Below are 14942 nucleotides of genomic sequence, written 5' to 3' on the forward strand. Positions count from 1 at the left end.
ACCCGAACTACCAGTCACTGGCCTCCAGTCTGAAAAGTAACCTTCCACCATCAGCCTGTGCTTCCTACCATCTATTCAGTTACGTATCCAATGAATTAGCTCTCCCCCAACTGCATGCGATCTAACCTCCCACAGAAACCTACCTTGCTAAAAAGCTTTGTTCAAGTTCAAATGGACTACATCTACTGCCCTCATCGACCTTCTTGGTTACTTCTTCAAAAAATGCAGTCAAATTCAAGAGGCATGCATATTATTTCAAATGACAATATTTCAGAAAATAATCCGATTCCAAGATAGAAGTACAATAGTACTTACAGTCATGAGTTGTTTAATTGTCATTTGCACTAACAATGTTGATCATTACAATTTTTATAATGGTTAAAAAAAAAACCATGCATCGGATTGGGCTGTGGTATAAAAGAACTTAAATCTCAATTTTAAAAATTGTTTCTGAAAGGCAATGGTTCCTGTTATTTAAGAGAAGAGAAACAAGTGTCTGTTAGCTCAGAAAGTTGCGATACATGCAGAGCAGATGGCGTGGATCTTTTGTTGTTAGGGAATTAAACCTCACAGGAATAGTGCATCAACCTTGTGCATTACCTTGGCCTGCTGTTCATGGGTGTTGATAGACTGCAGCAACTGTGTTACCTCTTGCTCGTGATGAGTTGCCACCTTGCATCTGTCGGTGAGCATCTCCTGCAGCATTTGCTCCTTCTGCTGCAGTTGCAGCTTTAGTTGCTCCATAATCTCATTGGGTCCAGAACAAACTTTGTTCATCAACACTGCAGTCAGGTCCTGCCAAGAAGAATTTAGATCAAGAGTGTAGACAGGAATTGGGCACAAACTTGTTCCTGAGAGACACACAACCCCAAATAATCCCACTTGTGTAAATTAGTTAGTAAGTGTCCCAATACTCTGCACTATGGCTTGATGAACATCCAAATTTGACACCCTTGGGTGATGTTCTGTGCACATTATTTTCACATATACATCAGCCTGTTTATTTGAAACTAATGTACTGCATTAAAGAGGCACATATTAATTAGTGTTCCCAAAAGAAATGAAAGGCTTCCTAGACGCTCGTTTCAAACATCGGTGATAAGCTGTTATATTCATATCACTTACTATCCCACAGGAATGGTACTGAATGACCAGAAACATCTGCAGAGAAACATGTTAAAATGAAAGATGATTATTTACAGAACCAACCAAGAAACAGATTCTGAAGTCTAAGTGCTATTTTATTTTCCCGACGACAGGTCAGATGGCTGAGGTGATCTGGGGAATGTGGGGGCGGAGGTGGTGGTAGCAGCAAGAAGATTACAGTCTGACTTTCATAATGAAAGCAGGTCTGAACACAACAAAGACACATGGAATATCTGCTCTTCTTGGAGGTAAGGTGCTCAAGAATCTTCCAATTTTTAGACTAAAGACTATTATGAATATAATTTTCCTCCTACAAACTATTCAGGCAAAACAAACTTGCTTGGTATGTGCACAATTGCGAAATCTTCTTTTATTTCCTATGCAAAGCTAAACTTTCAGAAATTTTGTTCAACATCACAATGAGCAGGGTTTGCCTTGTTCACATTTCTTGACAAGGCCGTACAAATTTCCTACCTCTATCTCCTTATTGCAATTCTGCAAAGTTGTCTGCAGCTGGCTGTTGACGTCATCTTTTTCCTTGAGGGAACTGCCAAGCTTTTCTTCCACCTCCTGTTTTAGCCATTGCAGATTCTTGCACGCTGTTCCTAGTTGCTTGGCCTCCAGGTCCTTCTCTTTCACAAGACCATCCAGGCTCTGAAAGTCAGAGGGGAAAAAGAAATAGCAAACCGAGTTGAAAGCCATTAAGTTAAAAAATAAAAAAATAATTTAAAAAATCACATCTTCCATAAAACCAACACATTTAACAGTCTAGTATTCTGCCATTAAGACGAGAACAGAAATAATCTCAAACTACTAAAGGAATTGGTTTGTAGAAATAATCAAGATTTGCAACAAGCCGTTTCAAAGTTAACTATAGTTTTAAATGAGCATTGTTCTGGTCTCTCATCCATCCTCACTTTTTAGACAAGGAATAAAATTACATCATTACTGCCCCAGTCAAGCAGAATATATTTCTCTTCACAGATTGTATGACAATACATAACCAATCATTTCAAGATCCTCTTGTGGATTTAGTATCAAGCAACTGGTCTTTCACATTCAGCACATTCTTCATAATTGCTCAGTTTACAATACAGCACTAGAATCGTTGCTCTAAAATTTAAGGAACTTAACAAATTCCTCAACTATTTAATACAAAGACCATTCAATTCCTTCCCTCCTACCCTCGCCCACCTCCCTGCCTTAAACAATAGCTCATTTTTGAAATTATCAGGAACCAAAATAATCATCAGTTTCAGCATAGCCTCAATGGCCAACATTGTTTCTTTTGGTCTGAAAAAGGGTCTTGACCCGAAACATCACACATTCCTTCTCTCCAGAGATGCTGCCTGTCCCACTGAGTTACTCCAGCAGTTTGTGTCTACTCTTTCCTTTGAGTCAGGTGCATAAAGACCTAACTTCATTGAACTCCATTCCACGGCTTGAGCCAGTCTGGGCTGATAATTCAGCAGACTGAGGGAGTACTCTGCCAGAGGTGCAGTGTTTCCGATTATACATCCATATGCCTCTCCGTAACTACCATCTCAAAAATGTACTTACACATTCTAAAATCTACACAGAAGCATAGCAGAAGGCTCCGTGTGTGTGCAAGACCCTTTCTTGTTAAAAGAATGAGCAGCTCAACTCTGTAACTGATTTATTTGCAATCCTTTATTGATAGATGTGCAGATCATACAGTCAGTAGCTTCTGGTTATAAAACACTAGAAAATAACCTCGTTAATACAGAATTTTGAGACCATATTTTAGCAATGAAACAAAAGGGAATATTTGACTGCAGGTTTTCTTCACACCTTAAGTAATTTAAACATTTCAGCTCAGTTGACAGCAACTGAAAATAATTTACCGTTAGCAGTAATTCTTTGACATTTAAAGATAGATCAGAATTCGGAGGTAAAACTAACCTGATACAGGAAAGTTACAATGAAACCTTGCATTGAATCGAATCAAGCAAAATCTATTTATTTCTAAGTGCTCTCATCGTACATTTACTTATTTTTGATATATCAATATTTGCAAATCCAGTGTTCACTTACATTGATTGTTTCCTCATTATTGGAGAAGATGTGACGGAATCTCTCCAGATCTCTGTCTTTTTCACGTAGAGCCAGGTGCAGTTGCTGGATTTCACTTTCTTTTTCATCCAAGGAGCTGAACTTTTCTTCAATGGTTCTCTGGAAAATAACAGAAAATTAGACTCCGGTCCTCAAAGATAGCCAGACTCTTGTAATTTTTGAAAAGTTCTAAACCTGAATACATCTTGAACTCTAGAATCTACCCTCCTCTTCTCCCTGCACAGATAGAACAATACACAGCACAGGAACAGACCTATCAGCCCACAATGTCTGTGATGAATGTGATGCCAAGACCAAGTCAAGTCAAGTCAAGTCAAGTTTATTTGTCACATACACATACGAGATGTGCAGTGAAATGAAAGTGGCAATGCTCGCGGACTTTTGTGCAAAAGACAAACAACAAAACAACCAAACAAATTATAAACACAATCATAACACACATATTCTTTTACATAAAAAATAATGGAAGGAAAAAACGTTCAGTAGAGTTAGTCCCTGGTGAGATAGGCGTTTACAGTCCGAATTGCCTCTGGGAAGAAACTCCTTCTCAACCTCTCCGTTCTCACCGCATGGCAACGGAGGCGTTTGCCTGACCGTAGCAGCTGGAACAGTCCGTTGCAGGGGTGGAAGGGGTCTCCCATGATTTTATTTGCTCTGGAGTTGCACCTCCTGTTGTATAATTCCTGCAGGGGGGTGAGTGAAGTTCCCATAGTGCGTTCGGCCGAACGCACTACTCTCTGCAGAGCCTTCTTGTCCTTGGCAGAGCAATTCCCAAACCAGATGGTAATGTTCCCGGACAAGTTCCCAGACCAACTCTTATCAACCTGTATATAAACTATATCCCTCTGTGTTCTGCATATCCATGTCCCTTCCAAAAGTCTCTTAAATGTCGCTATCAAATCGCCCTCTACCTCTACCCCCACCCCCACCCCTGAACCGGCAGCATGTTCCAGGTACTCGCCACCTTGTGTAAAAGCAAAAACCAACACATCTCCTTTGAACTTTGCAACTTTACCTGCTAGTAATTGAAATTTGCATCGTTAGAAAAATGTTCTCTCTATCCTATCTGTGCCTCTCATAATTGATATATTTCTCTTGAGTCACCCCTCAATCTCTTGTAATCCAGAGATACCAATCCAAGTCTGTCCAATCCGTCCTTGTAGCCAATAGCCCCTAATCCAGGCATCAATCTGGCCAAGGGTCAGGTCAGTCTGAAGAAGGGTTTCGACCCGAAACGTTGCCCATTTCCTTCACTCCATAGATGCTGCCGCACCCGCTGAGTTTCTCCAGCATTTTTGTCTACCTTCGATCTTCCAGCATCTGCAGTTCCTTCTTAATCATTCTGGTTAATCTTCTCTGCACTCTACCCAAAGCTTCCACATCCTTCCGGTATTGAGACGACCAGCACTGCACACAATACTCCAAATGCAGCCTAACCAGTCCTATAAAGCTCTATCGTGGCTTCCTCACTGTTATGTTCTATGCCCTAACCAATGAAGGCAAGCATTGCATATACCTTCTTTACCACTCTATCAACCGTATTTCCCGGCAATGAAGACGCTATTTTTTAACCCAAAAATAAAGCACGAAAATATACCTGCATCTTGGAGGCCGAAGGTTAGATTGTTAGCCAAGAAAGATAGACTTGGCTATCTGTCAGAACAGCAACATCAAGAACGATGTTGCTGTATTGGGGGATAGCCAAGTCTATCCCTCATTGCTGGCAGCTGATGGAATGCGGCTGTAATGTGGGAAGCGGCTGTAAAAGGACATCGCCGCTGGGAGTTCCTTTCACAGTGTGTGGGGAGTCTGGCCTGGGTCAGCACGGTCTGGGCTGCACAAAGTAGTAAACGTGGCTGGGCCGCGAGTGATAAAGTTGCGCGGTGGGCAGGAGCGTTGAGGAGGGGTCGGGGATCAAGCCAGCAACTCACTCAGTAGCTCGGGTGGCTGCGAGCGGCCACTGAGACCGGCCAGCCACCAGCCCAGCGCCTTCAGCCCGCCCGCACGCCAGCCAGCCAGCCACGGTGTCCTTCAGCACATGCGCAACCGGTGGCGGTGGTGGATGGTGGATCGTTACTGGGCGGAAGGCTGGCTGCTCCGTCCCGGGCTTTCGCTCTCTCTCTCCCCGTTCAGCCAGGAAGTCCCCGTCCCTCAGACCTGAACTGCACAGAGCATTGTGGGACAGGCGAAGATGGAGACTCCCCGGTCCCCATTGCCTCTTTGAAGGAGTTTCACATCTTCCTTTCTACTGACTAAACCAAACCCTTGGATCCTGTCCCGCCAGTCTTTTTTCAAAATTTAGCAACTCAAAATGGGGGTGCGTCTTCATTGCCGGGAAATTCAGTACTTGTTGTAACAAGGAGTTATAGACTTGGATCGCGCATTCCCTCTATACGTCAATGCTGTTAAGAGTTTCCCCATTAATCGTCTGAAATTTTCCTCTTACATTTGACCTCCTAAAGTGCAACACCCAACGCTTGCTCGGGTTAAATGCTTTCTGCAATTTCTCCGCCCATTTATATAGCTGATCTACATCCCACTGGATACTTTGACAGCCTTCCTCACGGTCTGCCATCCCAGCAATTTTCACAATCTGCAAACTTACTAACCAACCTGTCAACCTTTATGTCCAAGTTAATTATATATACTATATAATGAGCTGCCTGACCAGCTCCCTTCACAACAAGAATTTATCTACACTCTAAAAAACAGTGGAAAAATCCAATTTGTCCAAACAACTGAATGTTGTGACAAAAGATTGGTTACAACATAGTCTATCATATCAAGTTCACTTTCCTTCCCTCCAGCATAAAATCTATTGACGCTCCAATGAACCTCAACAAAAATGTAGTCTCCAAAGTTTACAATGTTCATTTCAAAATATTACAATTCCCAAAAGTAGTCCTCATGAACTTTGTTTTAGTTTCACCTTTAATAAGTTTAATGGAATAATAATTGACTGTGACACAATTACAAGATGCATAGCATAATCATTTGCGCATGAAACAGAAGTGAATATGAAGCAAGACACTCTGAAGTACCTCCAAGGCTTTATCTCTCTCTTTGATATGCTCCCAGAGTTTATCAACCAGAATATCTTTTCCTTCTGCACTTTGCTCATCGTTCTGCTGGTATTCAAAGAGTTCAATATATTGCTGTGAACAAACAAAGAGAAATGCAAGTTACAACGATTGTTTGTTGCAATAACCTTTCATTTTAAGTGCCTAGCTCGTTCTAGGCCAAGTTTGCCAAATTGGAAACTTTCATTAGTCTGTGCTTCTAAATGGTTCATTGTAAAGCAGCGAGCATGCATTTATCAAACTGTGATGTAACCTGATACTGCATAGTAGGCTTCAATAGTTTCCTACTCAACTTGAAACCTCATTCAAACCTGAAGGACTGGAGCTTGAAACAGAAAATCTGACTTTTATTCACCTGTTAATCTGTTTCATGTGTCAATGCATTTCGTTGTCTCTGTACTGTACACTGACAATGCCAATTAAAATTGAATCTGAATCCGTTTCAGGTATCACTCAAGCATCTCTCCATCAACATCCCAATGTCATTGCTGATCAAAAGACCATCTGAATTAGTCACATAAATACAGTAGCTACAATTAAAGGCTGGGTAGTTGGCCATATTGACCATAATGACTATATTGTCATTTGGTCTTTGTCAATGGGTTAATTCCTGAAATGTGTAGGAAGGAACTGCAGATGCCGGTTTTAACTGAAGATAAACCCAAAATGCTGGAGTAACTCGGAGGGTCTGGCAGCATCTTTGGAGAGAAGGAATGGCTAATGTTTCAGGTTGAGACCCTTCTTCAGACAAGACGGGGAAAGAGAAACGAGAGATATAGGCAGTGATGTAGAGAGATATAGAACAAATGAATGAAAGATATGAAAAAAAGAAACAATAATAAAGGAAACAGACCATTGTTAGCTGTTTGTAAGATGAGAACAGGAACTTGGTACGATTTGGGTGGGAAGGGATGGAGAGAGAGGGAGTGCAGAGCTTACTTGAAATTGGAGAAATCAATATTAATACCACTGGGTTGTATGTTGCCCAAGTGAAATATGAGATGCTGTTCCTCCTATTTGCGATTAGCCTCACTTATTCCTGAAGTTCTTTAAGCAACATTACTGTGGAAACCTTAACCAGATGGACTTCAATCGTTAAAGGTGGGTGACTTGCCACCACCTACTCAATGATAACAAAGAATGGCTTTGCCAATGACACTCACATCCCAAAAAATTAATACATTTAAAAACAATATGATAACACCTTCAATGATAGTGAAATCCAATTTACTGCCCACATTAATCTATGATATAGAAATATAGAAAATAGGTGCAGGAGTAGGCCATTCGGCCCTTCGAGCCTGCACCGCCATTCAATATGATCATGGCTGATCATCCAACTCAGTATCCTGTACCTGCTTCTCTCCATATCCCCTGATCCCTTTAGCCACAAGGGCCACATCTAACTCCTTCTTAAATACAGCCAATGAACTGGCCTCAACTACCTTCTGTGGCAGAGAATTCCACAGATTCACCACTCTCGGTGTGAAATATATACTCTATGCAAACACCAAAGCACATTTTTAGGCATATATTTATTAAAAACGTTCACATTGCCTTATCTGTCAAAAACATCCCAATGCATTGTACCTCCAACAGATTTCTCCAAAATTTCAACCTCCCCCCAAAGTTTCAAGTACAATCCATTTTCCAGGTATAATCCTCAGTAAAGTTTGTGAGTTACGATACGATGACAGATAGAAGCTGGACTGCAAAGAGAAACTCCCAAATTTTGTTTATGGATGAAGATAGAATCTTTATGTTCAGCCAAACTCATTCGGTATCTCCTTCAATACCACTTTGAAATGTTACCCTATATTAGAGAGTGGTGAATCTCTGGAATTCTCTGCCGCAGAAGGTAGTTGAGGCCAGTTCATTGGCTATATTTAAGAGGGAGTTAGGTGTGGCCCTTGTGGCTAAAGGGATCAGGGGGTATGGAGAGAAGGCAGGAACAGGATACTGAGTTGGATGATCAGCCATGATCATATTGAATGGCGGTGCAGGATCGAAGGGCCAAATGGCCTACTCCTGCACCTATTTTCTATGTCTCTATGTTCTATGTTTCTATATTCTCAATGTAACAGAACAATGTTCTCAATGGAACATGGGAATGTAATATAGGGAGAAGTTTTATTTTCTCTATTTTTCATCATAATACAATGATCAGCAGAGCATAAAAGGGCTGTTAGTACAACCCTCATAACTTAAAAATAAGCAATTAATTTTGGACTTGTCTGCAACTCTCACAACCTGTATATCAATAAAATAAGAACTGGCTGGTGTGGCTTGGAACCCTACTGATCAGGAAAGTCCAGAATTTTATTTGGTCAAAGAAATGGGAGGGATGGGAAAACATCCTGGGGAAATGATTGAAAAGCAACTGGAACATTTATTAAACCAGGGAATAACTGGATTGTGCTGTCGCAAGCATTAAGTAGATCTTTGTACCTGTAGGAAATGCTCTTTGTCACATAATCTATCTTTCAGACACAGGATGTTCTCCTCTTGGACGTGGACTTCACGTTGATGCTCTCTGTCCAAGGCTTTGTAGAGCTGCTCCTTTTCTAGCTGCTCCTGTCGTACCTGTCGCAGTGCGCTGCGCAGCTCCTAAAATAAACAATAAATAGCCAAGGTTAATAAAAACAAAATGAGTTGCTGCATCAGCTGCCCATCAAACAAGCTGTGCATTGCATCTTATTTTATATGCTGCAGGACAACTAACTTTACTGTATTGTAAAATACACAGCAGACCATCTGCATCAGCAACCATTTTTAATGAACTTATGCAGGACGCTGGTGAGACTTGATGATACATTCTGCCAATAACAGAGTTTTCCTACCAAGCACCTAACTTCAAACCCAGCCATGTGAAAGCTTTTGGTGTTTACTTCAGACAGTCCAAATATTAGTTGCCACCAGAACTTGGCAGAAACATGCAACCTCAGTCTGGCAGGCCTGAGGTTTTTATACAGTCGATGGAAAAGGTTACAGAGTGAACAACATACTTTTATACCGAGTTGCAGATGAGGCAGAATAGACTGTTTCCTAAGGCTAGTCTATGTGTTGCAATTTCTGCTCCAGTGATGCAGACTCTTGACACCAGATGCCTCCAGTCCAAAATATAGACATGCCACAACTTAGTGAAAAGCAAAATAAAACCAAACTGGACAAAAAAAAAAAATGTGATTACATTACAGGCTGGGAAAATGCACCCTTAGGAAAAATAAAACAAGATGTCATTAAAATAAAACAGCCCACACTCACTTGATTGTGTTTGACGGTCGCCTCCTCTTGCTGCTGCATTTCTTGCAGATCGGTCTCCATCAGCTCTTTCCTCCGTTTGACTTCAACCAACTCGTACTCCTTCTGGCGTATTAGCCTTATGTTTCGCTGTAGTTCCAATTGATTGGAAAAGGAGGTACTCTGAAGTTGCAGCAGCTCAGCCTGTTGTGCGTGTGTTGATGTCAACTGTCCATCAGCCCTCTGACAGGATGAACAAAACTGTAATCCAGAGGAGACATGAGGGTATGTGGAGGAAATTAGAATGATGAATTGAGAACACACACGAACAACAATGTATTTTACATCATTTGCATTAATAGGATTTTTATTTACATTATTTTTTTTCATTTCAAAACAGTGTAAACATTTCACTCCCTGAATTTATTTCCTCCACCATCAGATCAAAGTCATCAGACACTTAGCTACATATCGACCTCTCTTTCCATCAGCCTAGCCATTCTGATAGTGGCCTTTTTCAATCCAGTCACATCTCAAAGAAATAATTAAAGGAATTCTGCACTACTGAAAGCTCCTTTGTGGAGAGATGAGGTATGAAACAGTACTGTTTCCCTCACTCTCCGTAGCAGAACAGGTGGTCTCATTGTCTCATTGTCCTAGACCTAGAGTGGCTGTAGTTTTCACTCTCTACAACTTGTCTAGCAGTTCCTTCCTCGGCTACTGAGACAACTCCCAAATCCATGACCTCAAGCACCAAAAATAAGGGCTACCCGCACAGGTGAGCACCACCACCTGATTTCTCCACTACGTTGGATACCAATCATTCATCATTAATGGGTCTAAATCCTGGAACTCACAGATAAATGAAATTCAAAAAACTGCAGATGCTGGAATTCTGAAATAAAAAGCAGAAAATGGTTGAAAACACTCAGAAGGTCAGCATTGTTATGGACAAGTTGGAAACGGAGTCAAGGAGGCAGGAAGGAAGCTTATGGAATAGCATCTCACTGTTGTCATAGCACATTGCAGCTTTCAAATGATAGGCAGTTCTGCTACAACAGGATAATTACTTTGCTAAGAAACTTAATGTTATAAAAAGTCAAGTTATAGCAGAACAGCCTGCAGATGCCTTAAAAGCACAGATTTAAATCGTTTCTCCCAATTTCATGACACCAATGTGGTCTGCATAATATAAAGTGTTCCCCACTCAATCAATAGTTATATAGCCAATTCGCAGTATAGAAATATGTTCTGCTGGAATTTGTTGTAACTCACTTTCTCTAGTTGGATTAAAAGCAATAATAATCTACAGTTGTACATTTACAATACAAGCTCACTTTTCCCCCTTTCAATCAGCAGAGCTCAGCTGCTGAGTAAAGTCCAGAGCAATGCATTTTGTAATGTGAATGTTTATTTGTGCTCTCTAACCAGTCTTTCAGAGCCTGTGCATTCATTTGTTCATACTCCAAATGTTCTCATCAAATACTAACTGGCCACCTTATCCCCACAGCAATCATGGTCTCACCAAATGATATTCCTCGTGTCCTATCCATTTGTCTCCAAGTCTCTCTGCAACTTAAAACTAACTTGTCTTCTCTCTTTCCCAGTTCTGACAAAAGGTCTTTGAAACATTATGTGTCTTATTCCACTGACGGCACTGAATGGTTCCCATCATCTTCTGCTTTTAGTCATGAAACTGTCTTCTCAGCAGCACAGTGGGAATACCTTCACCAGAAGCACTGCAGTTGTTCAAGCTCACTGCCCTCTTCCAAAAAAAGGATGGGCAAAAGATGCTGACCTTGCCATCAATATCCAGCTCCCCAAAATGAATATATTAAAAAAACAACCTTCCATAATAATATAATACATTTAACAATCTATGCGGAGATCCAGGGAATGACTGTCAAGAAGGATCAAAATGCAGTTATCAAGAATGAGAACAGGCAATGCCCTTTCCCTCCTTAGACAAGGAATCAATTGTGCTGCACGTTAGGATAAAGGGAAGCAAGCTTTAGACAAGATAATTAAATTTTAAACAGTTTGGGGAGTTTAAGGGCATTAGTAGCAACATGAATTAAAAAAAATAAACATTTGCAGTACGATAAATAATTCAATGCTGTTATTTATATTATAATTTCACTTGCAGTTTACCTTCAGATTTTCAAGCTGATTTCTGTAAATCATCTCCGTTAGCTTGGCTTCCGTTTCATTCTGACCATCAACCACATGATAAAGCTCTTGGATCTAGAGAGTGAAAGACTGGAATATGCCACCAATAAAAAGATCCACATGGCACAGGCTCTTATTGAAAGCCATTAACTTTCACTGATTGCTGCTTCTGGTGTTAGAGCACAGAAGTGATTTGCCCACGAGGAGGCAAAGTTAGAAAATCTCCCCAATATATCTATATCTGCCCCCCCCCCCCCCATTTGGAAATAATTGCTCTTCCTATTCATTTCTTTTTCTCTAGGATTTATTCAGAGGTATTACATTACCGGTTCAGTATGGGGCATCAATGCTGGATGGATGGAGGGATTGGTGAACCAGCTTGAAAAATAGTCATATTAAGGTTCTGATCCAGTATGCTCAGGTTGACAAGACTGCATTAGGATCTTTTTTTTTTTTACACAATTCCTAGAAAGGGCTAAATGGATACTGATAGAGGAATTTTGATACAGCAACACAGCAGTGCAGTGATGCAGCAATAGAGTTGCTACCTTATAGTGCCAGAGACCCAGGTTTAATCCTGACTACAAGTGCTCTGTATGGTGTTTGTACATTCTCCCCGTGACCTGTGTGGATTTTCTCTGAGATCTCCGGTTTCCCCCTGCACTCCAAAGTCATACAGGTTTGTAGGTTAATTGGCTTGGTAAAATTGTAAATTGTCCCTAGTGTGTGTAGGATAGTGTTAGTGTGCAGGGATCACTGGTCTGCACAGACTCGGTGGGCCAAAGGGCCTGGTTCCACGCTGTATCTCTAAACTAAACACATAATAACCATGCCACTGACCATAGGAGATAGAATTAAAATAATTGGCAAGGAACAAGCGAGGAATTATACCCTCCTCTCCAGAAAAGAGGGAAATTACAATCTGCAACTGACAGGATAGTCAAAGCAGATTCTATTTGAAATTTTCAAAGAGCATTTTATATACAATTTAACCCGATTAATTTTCAATCTCCATAACTTTGCAGGTGTCCTCCAGTTGGTTCAGTGGATGATATTTTTCCACCTGTGGCTATATTTACCTCCTTGTCTTTGTTTTTCAATGCCTCGCTCAGCCCCAGCTGGTCACGTTCTTGCTTCTGTGACTTACTGTGCATTGCCTTCAATTCACTTTCCATTTCATTTAGATTCTCCTGCAACATCTGGGAAAATGAAGCAATGAGAGATAAACAGCACGCCTGTAAAATGTACACCATTTAATTGTATAATTACCTGGACTGCATTGGTTAATTTTACTCTTCACAGGAACAGAATATACCTATAACCACCCTATCCCCAATTCATAGGAAATATGGCAGTGGATTTTACAAAGTAAAACAACGAACCCTTAATAGCTTTGAATTTAGATCAAGAATATATGGATGTCCTTTGCTCAATTATCCCATCCGACTTTTGTTGCAGTTTAACATTATGTTTGCCTAACTCTTAAAGAGTTAACGGAATATTCAATTTTCAGCACAGAGGTGATAAAATTGTGATACACCATGTGGATCATAAAATCTACCAGTCATTTGGTAGTTGATGTAATTTGGCACCTGATTACAGAGGTTAACACATAACATGCTTGCAGGTTATACTGGAAATTATAGATTCAGGACAGATTATAATGATAAACCAACGCCAAATAAAAATAACAGCTCACAAGTGTTCCCTTCAAAATCAGCAACAACAGCAGAACTGGTCAATGAACAATTTGCATCTGCATGCCATTCATACCACAAACATCCACTACTCCTCATAATATGCCATCTCACCTTGTTAGCAGATTCCAAATCTTGAATTCTCTCCTGTAACCCATGCACTTGGACCTGGGCTTTCCGTAACTCGTCGACACACTGACCAGCCGCCGACTCATACTGGTTCAATTGCTGCTGCTGTTCCCCAATTAGATTCTGGAAATTAAATGATCAAACCTTTAATTGGTTAAATACTTCAACACTATGACAAAGCAATGCAATCCGTTCAGTCGGCCTGTTCAGTGCAAAGCTCCATTTGGTAACAAACAATTTCATTATTTCTCAAGATCCACCTTGGCTGTCTAGAATAAAAACAAAATCAAGGAATTCAAAGAAAACTCAATAGATACAAGTAAAATAAATCTGCGTTGAAAACACAAACTTGGATCCAACTGTCTAGCTGTTATCCCAGTTTGGATATCAGTAGAGTATGATTTATTTAAAATGTAGTGAAGGAAAAGAGAAAACTGGGGTGTTTCAATCTAGCACAAACATGTGCTATGTTACAGACTATATTTAAAGGTGCAGGAAAACACAATTCAGCATGGGTAGAAATCAGCCTAAATGGTTCAGTGTCATGTGAGGTTACATTTATCCAATGATAAGCATGAACACATATGAAGTGTTTTGGAATACAATCTCATTTAAGTTAAAAACATTGTGTTGCTTTTCTCATTACTCTGTTAGCAAGTAAATAAGGGCTGCAAGCCAAATGACTGATCTAGTTAAATATAAAAGTTATCAGCAATATTTTTAGCTAAAAGCCCAAAATATCCCCTCAGCTGGCATGTAGCAGTGTAGCTATATTACTTGAAATGGAATGAGCAGAATAGTACATGTACACCAGCTGACCCGTTTTACATTACCCCACCCTACCTCCAAAAGTCTAGCCATATGGAGCACTGTATGATGGCATGGGTATATAGGGGGGAAAAAATAGATCTGAGTGTTCAGCAGGTGAGAGCTTTACTTTGGAGTTTAAAGAGTGCAGAAACAGGCCCTCTGGCCCACCGAGTCTGCGCCGACCAGCGATCACCCGTATAATAACACTATCCTACACAGTAGGATTAATTTACAGTTTTTACTGAAGCCAATTAACCTACAAATCTGTACGTCTTTGGAGCGTGGAAGGAAACCAGAGCACCTGAAGAAACCCCACAAGGTTTCAGGGAGAACGTACAAACTCCGTACAGAGAGCACCCGTAGTCAGGATCGAACCCAGGTCTCTGTAAGGCAGCAACTCTACCGCTGCGCTACTGTGCAACCCTATGTCCATAGTAAATGTAAACGGTCTTTACTGTTTACCGCTGCATGATGGAAAGGTCCTGACAGTTTGTGAATATTAGTCGATTTTCAATCAAGCAGTCTTGTATTTTCTCTCCTCTTGCACAAAAGGGCAAGCAACGAAATGGACCCTGCC

The 14942-nt window shown here is 40.7% G+C and overlaps 1 protein-coding gene across 1 annotated transcript in view; it reads right to left on the reverse strand.

The window, feature by feature from the left end:
• Nucleotides 1-14942, reverse strand: part of pde4dip (phosphodiesterase 4D interacting protein) — a 364533-nt gene that overhangs the window by 108608 nt on the left and 240983 nt on the right. The window contains 9 exon segments of the mRNA XM_055642108.1: nucleotides 601-795; nucleotides 1621-1800; nucleotides 3202-3339; nucleotides 6282-6395; nucleotides 8769-8927; nucleotides 9585-9821; nucleotides 11712-11804; nucleotides 12809-12928; nucleotides 13541-13678. Coding sequence (XP_055498083.1) covers nucleotides 601-795; nucleotides 1621-1800; nucleotides 3202-3339; nucleotides 6282-6395; nucleotides 8769-8927; nucleotides 9585-9821; nucleotides 11712-11804; nucleotides 12809-12928; nucleotides 13541-13678 — 1374 coding nt within the window.

The sequence above is a fragment of the Leucoraja erinacea genome, chromosome 10 (genome assembly GCF_028641065.1).
Source record: "Leucoraja erinacea ecotype New England chromosome 10, Leri_hhj_1, whole genome shotgun sequence".
Classification (NCBI taxonomy): domain Eukaryota; kingdom Metazoa; phylum Chordata; class Chondrichthyes; order Rajiformes; family Rajidae; genus Leucoraja; species Leucoraja erinaceus.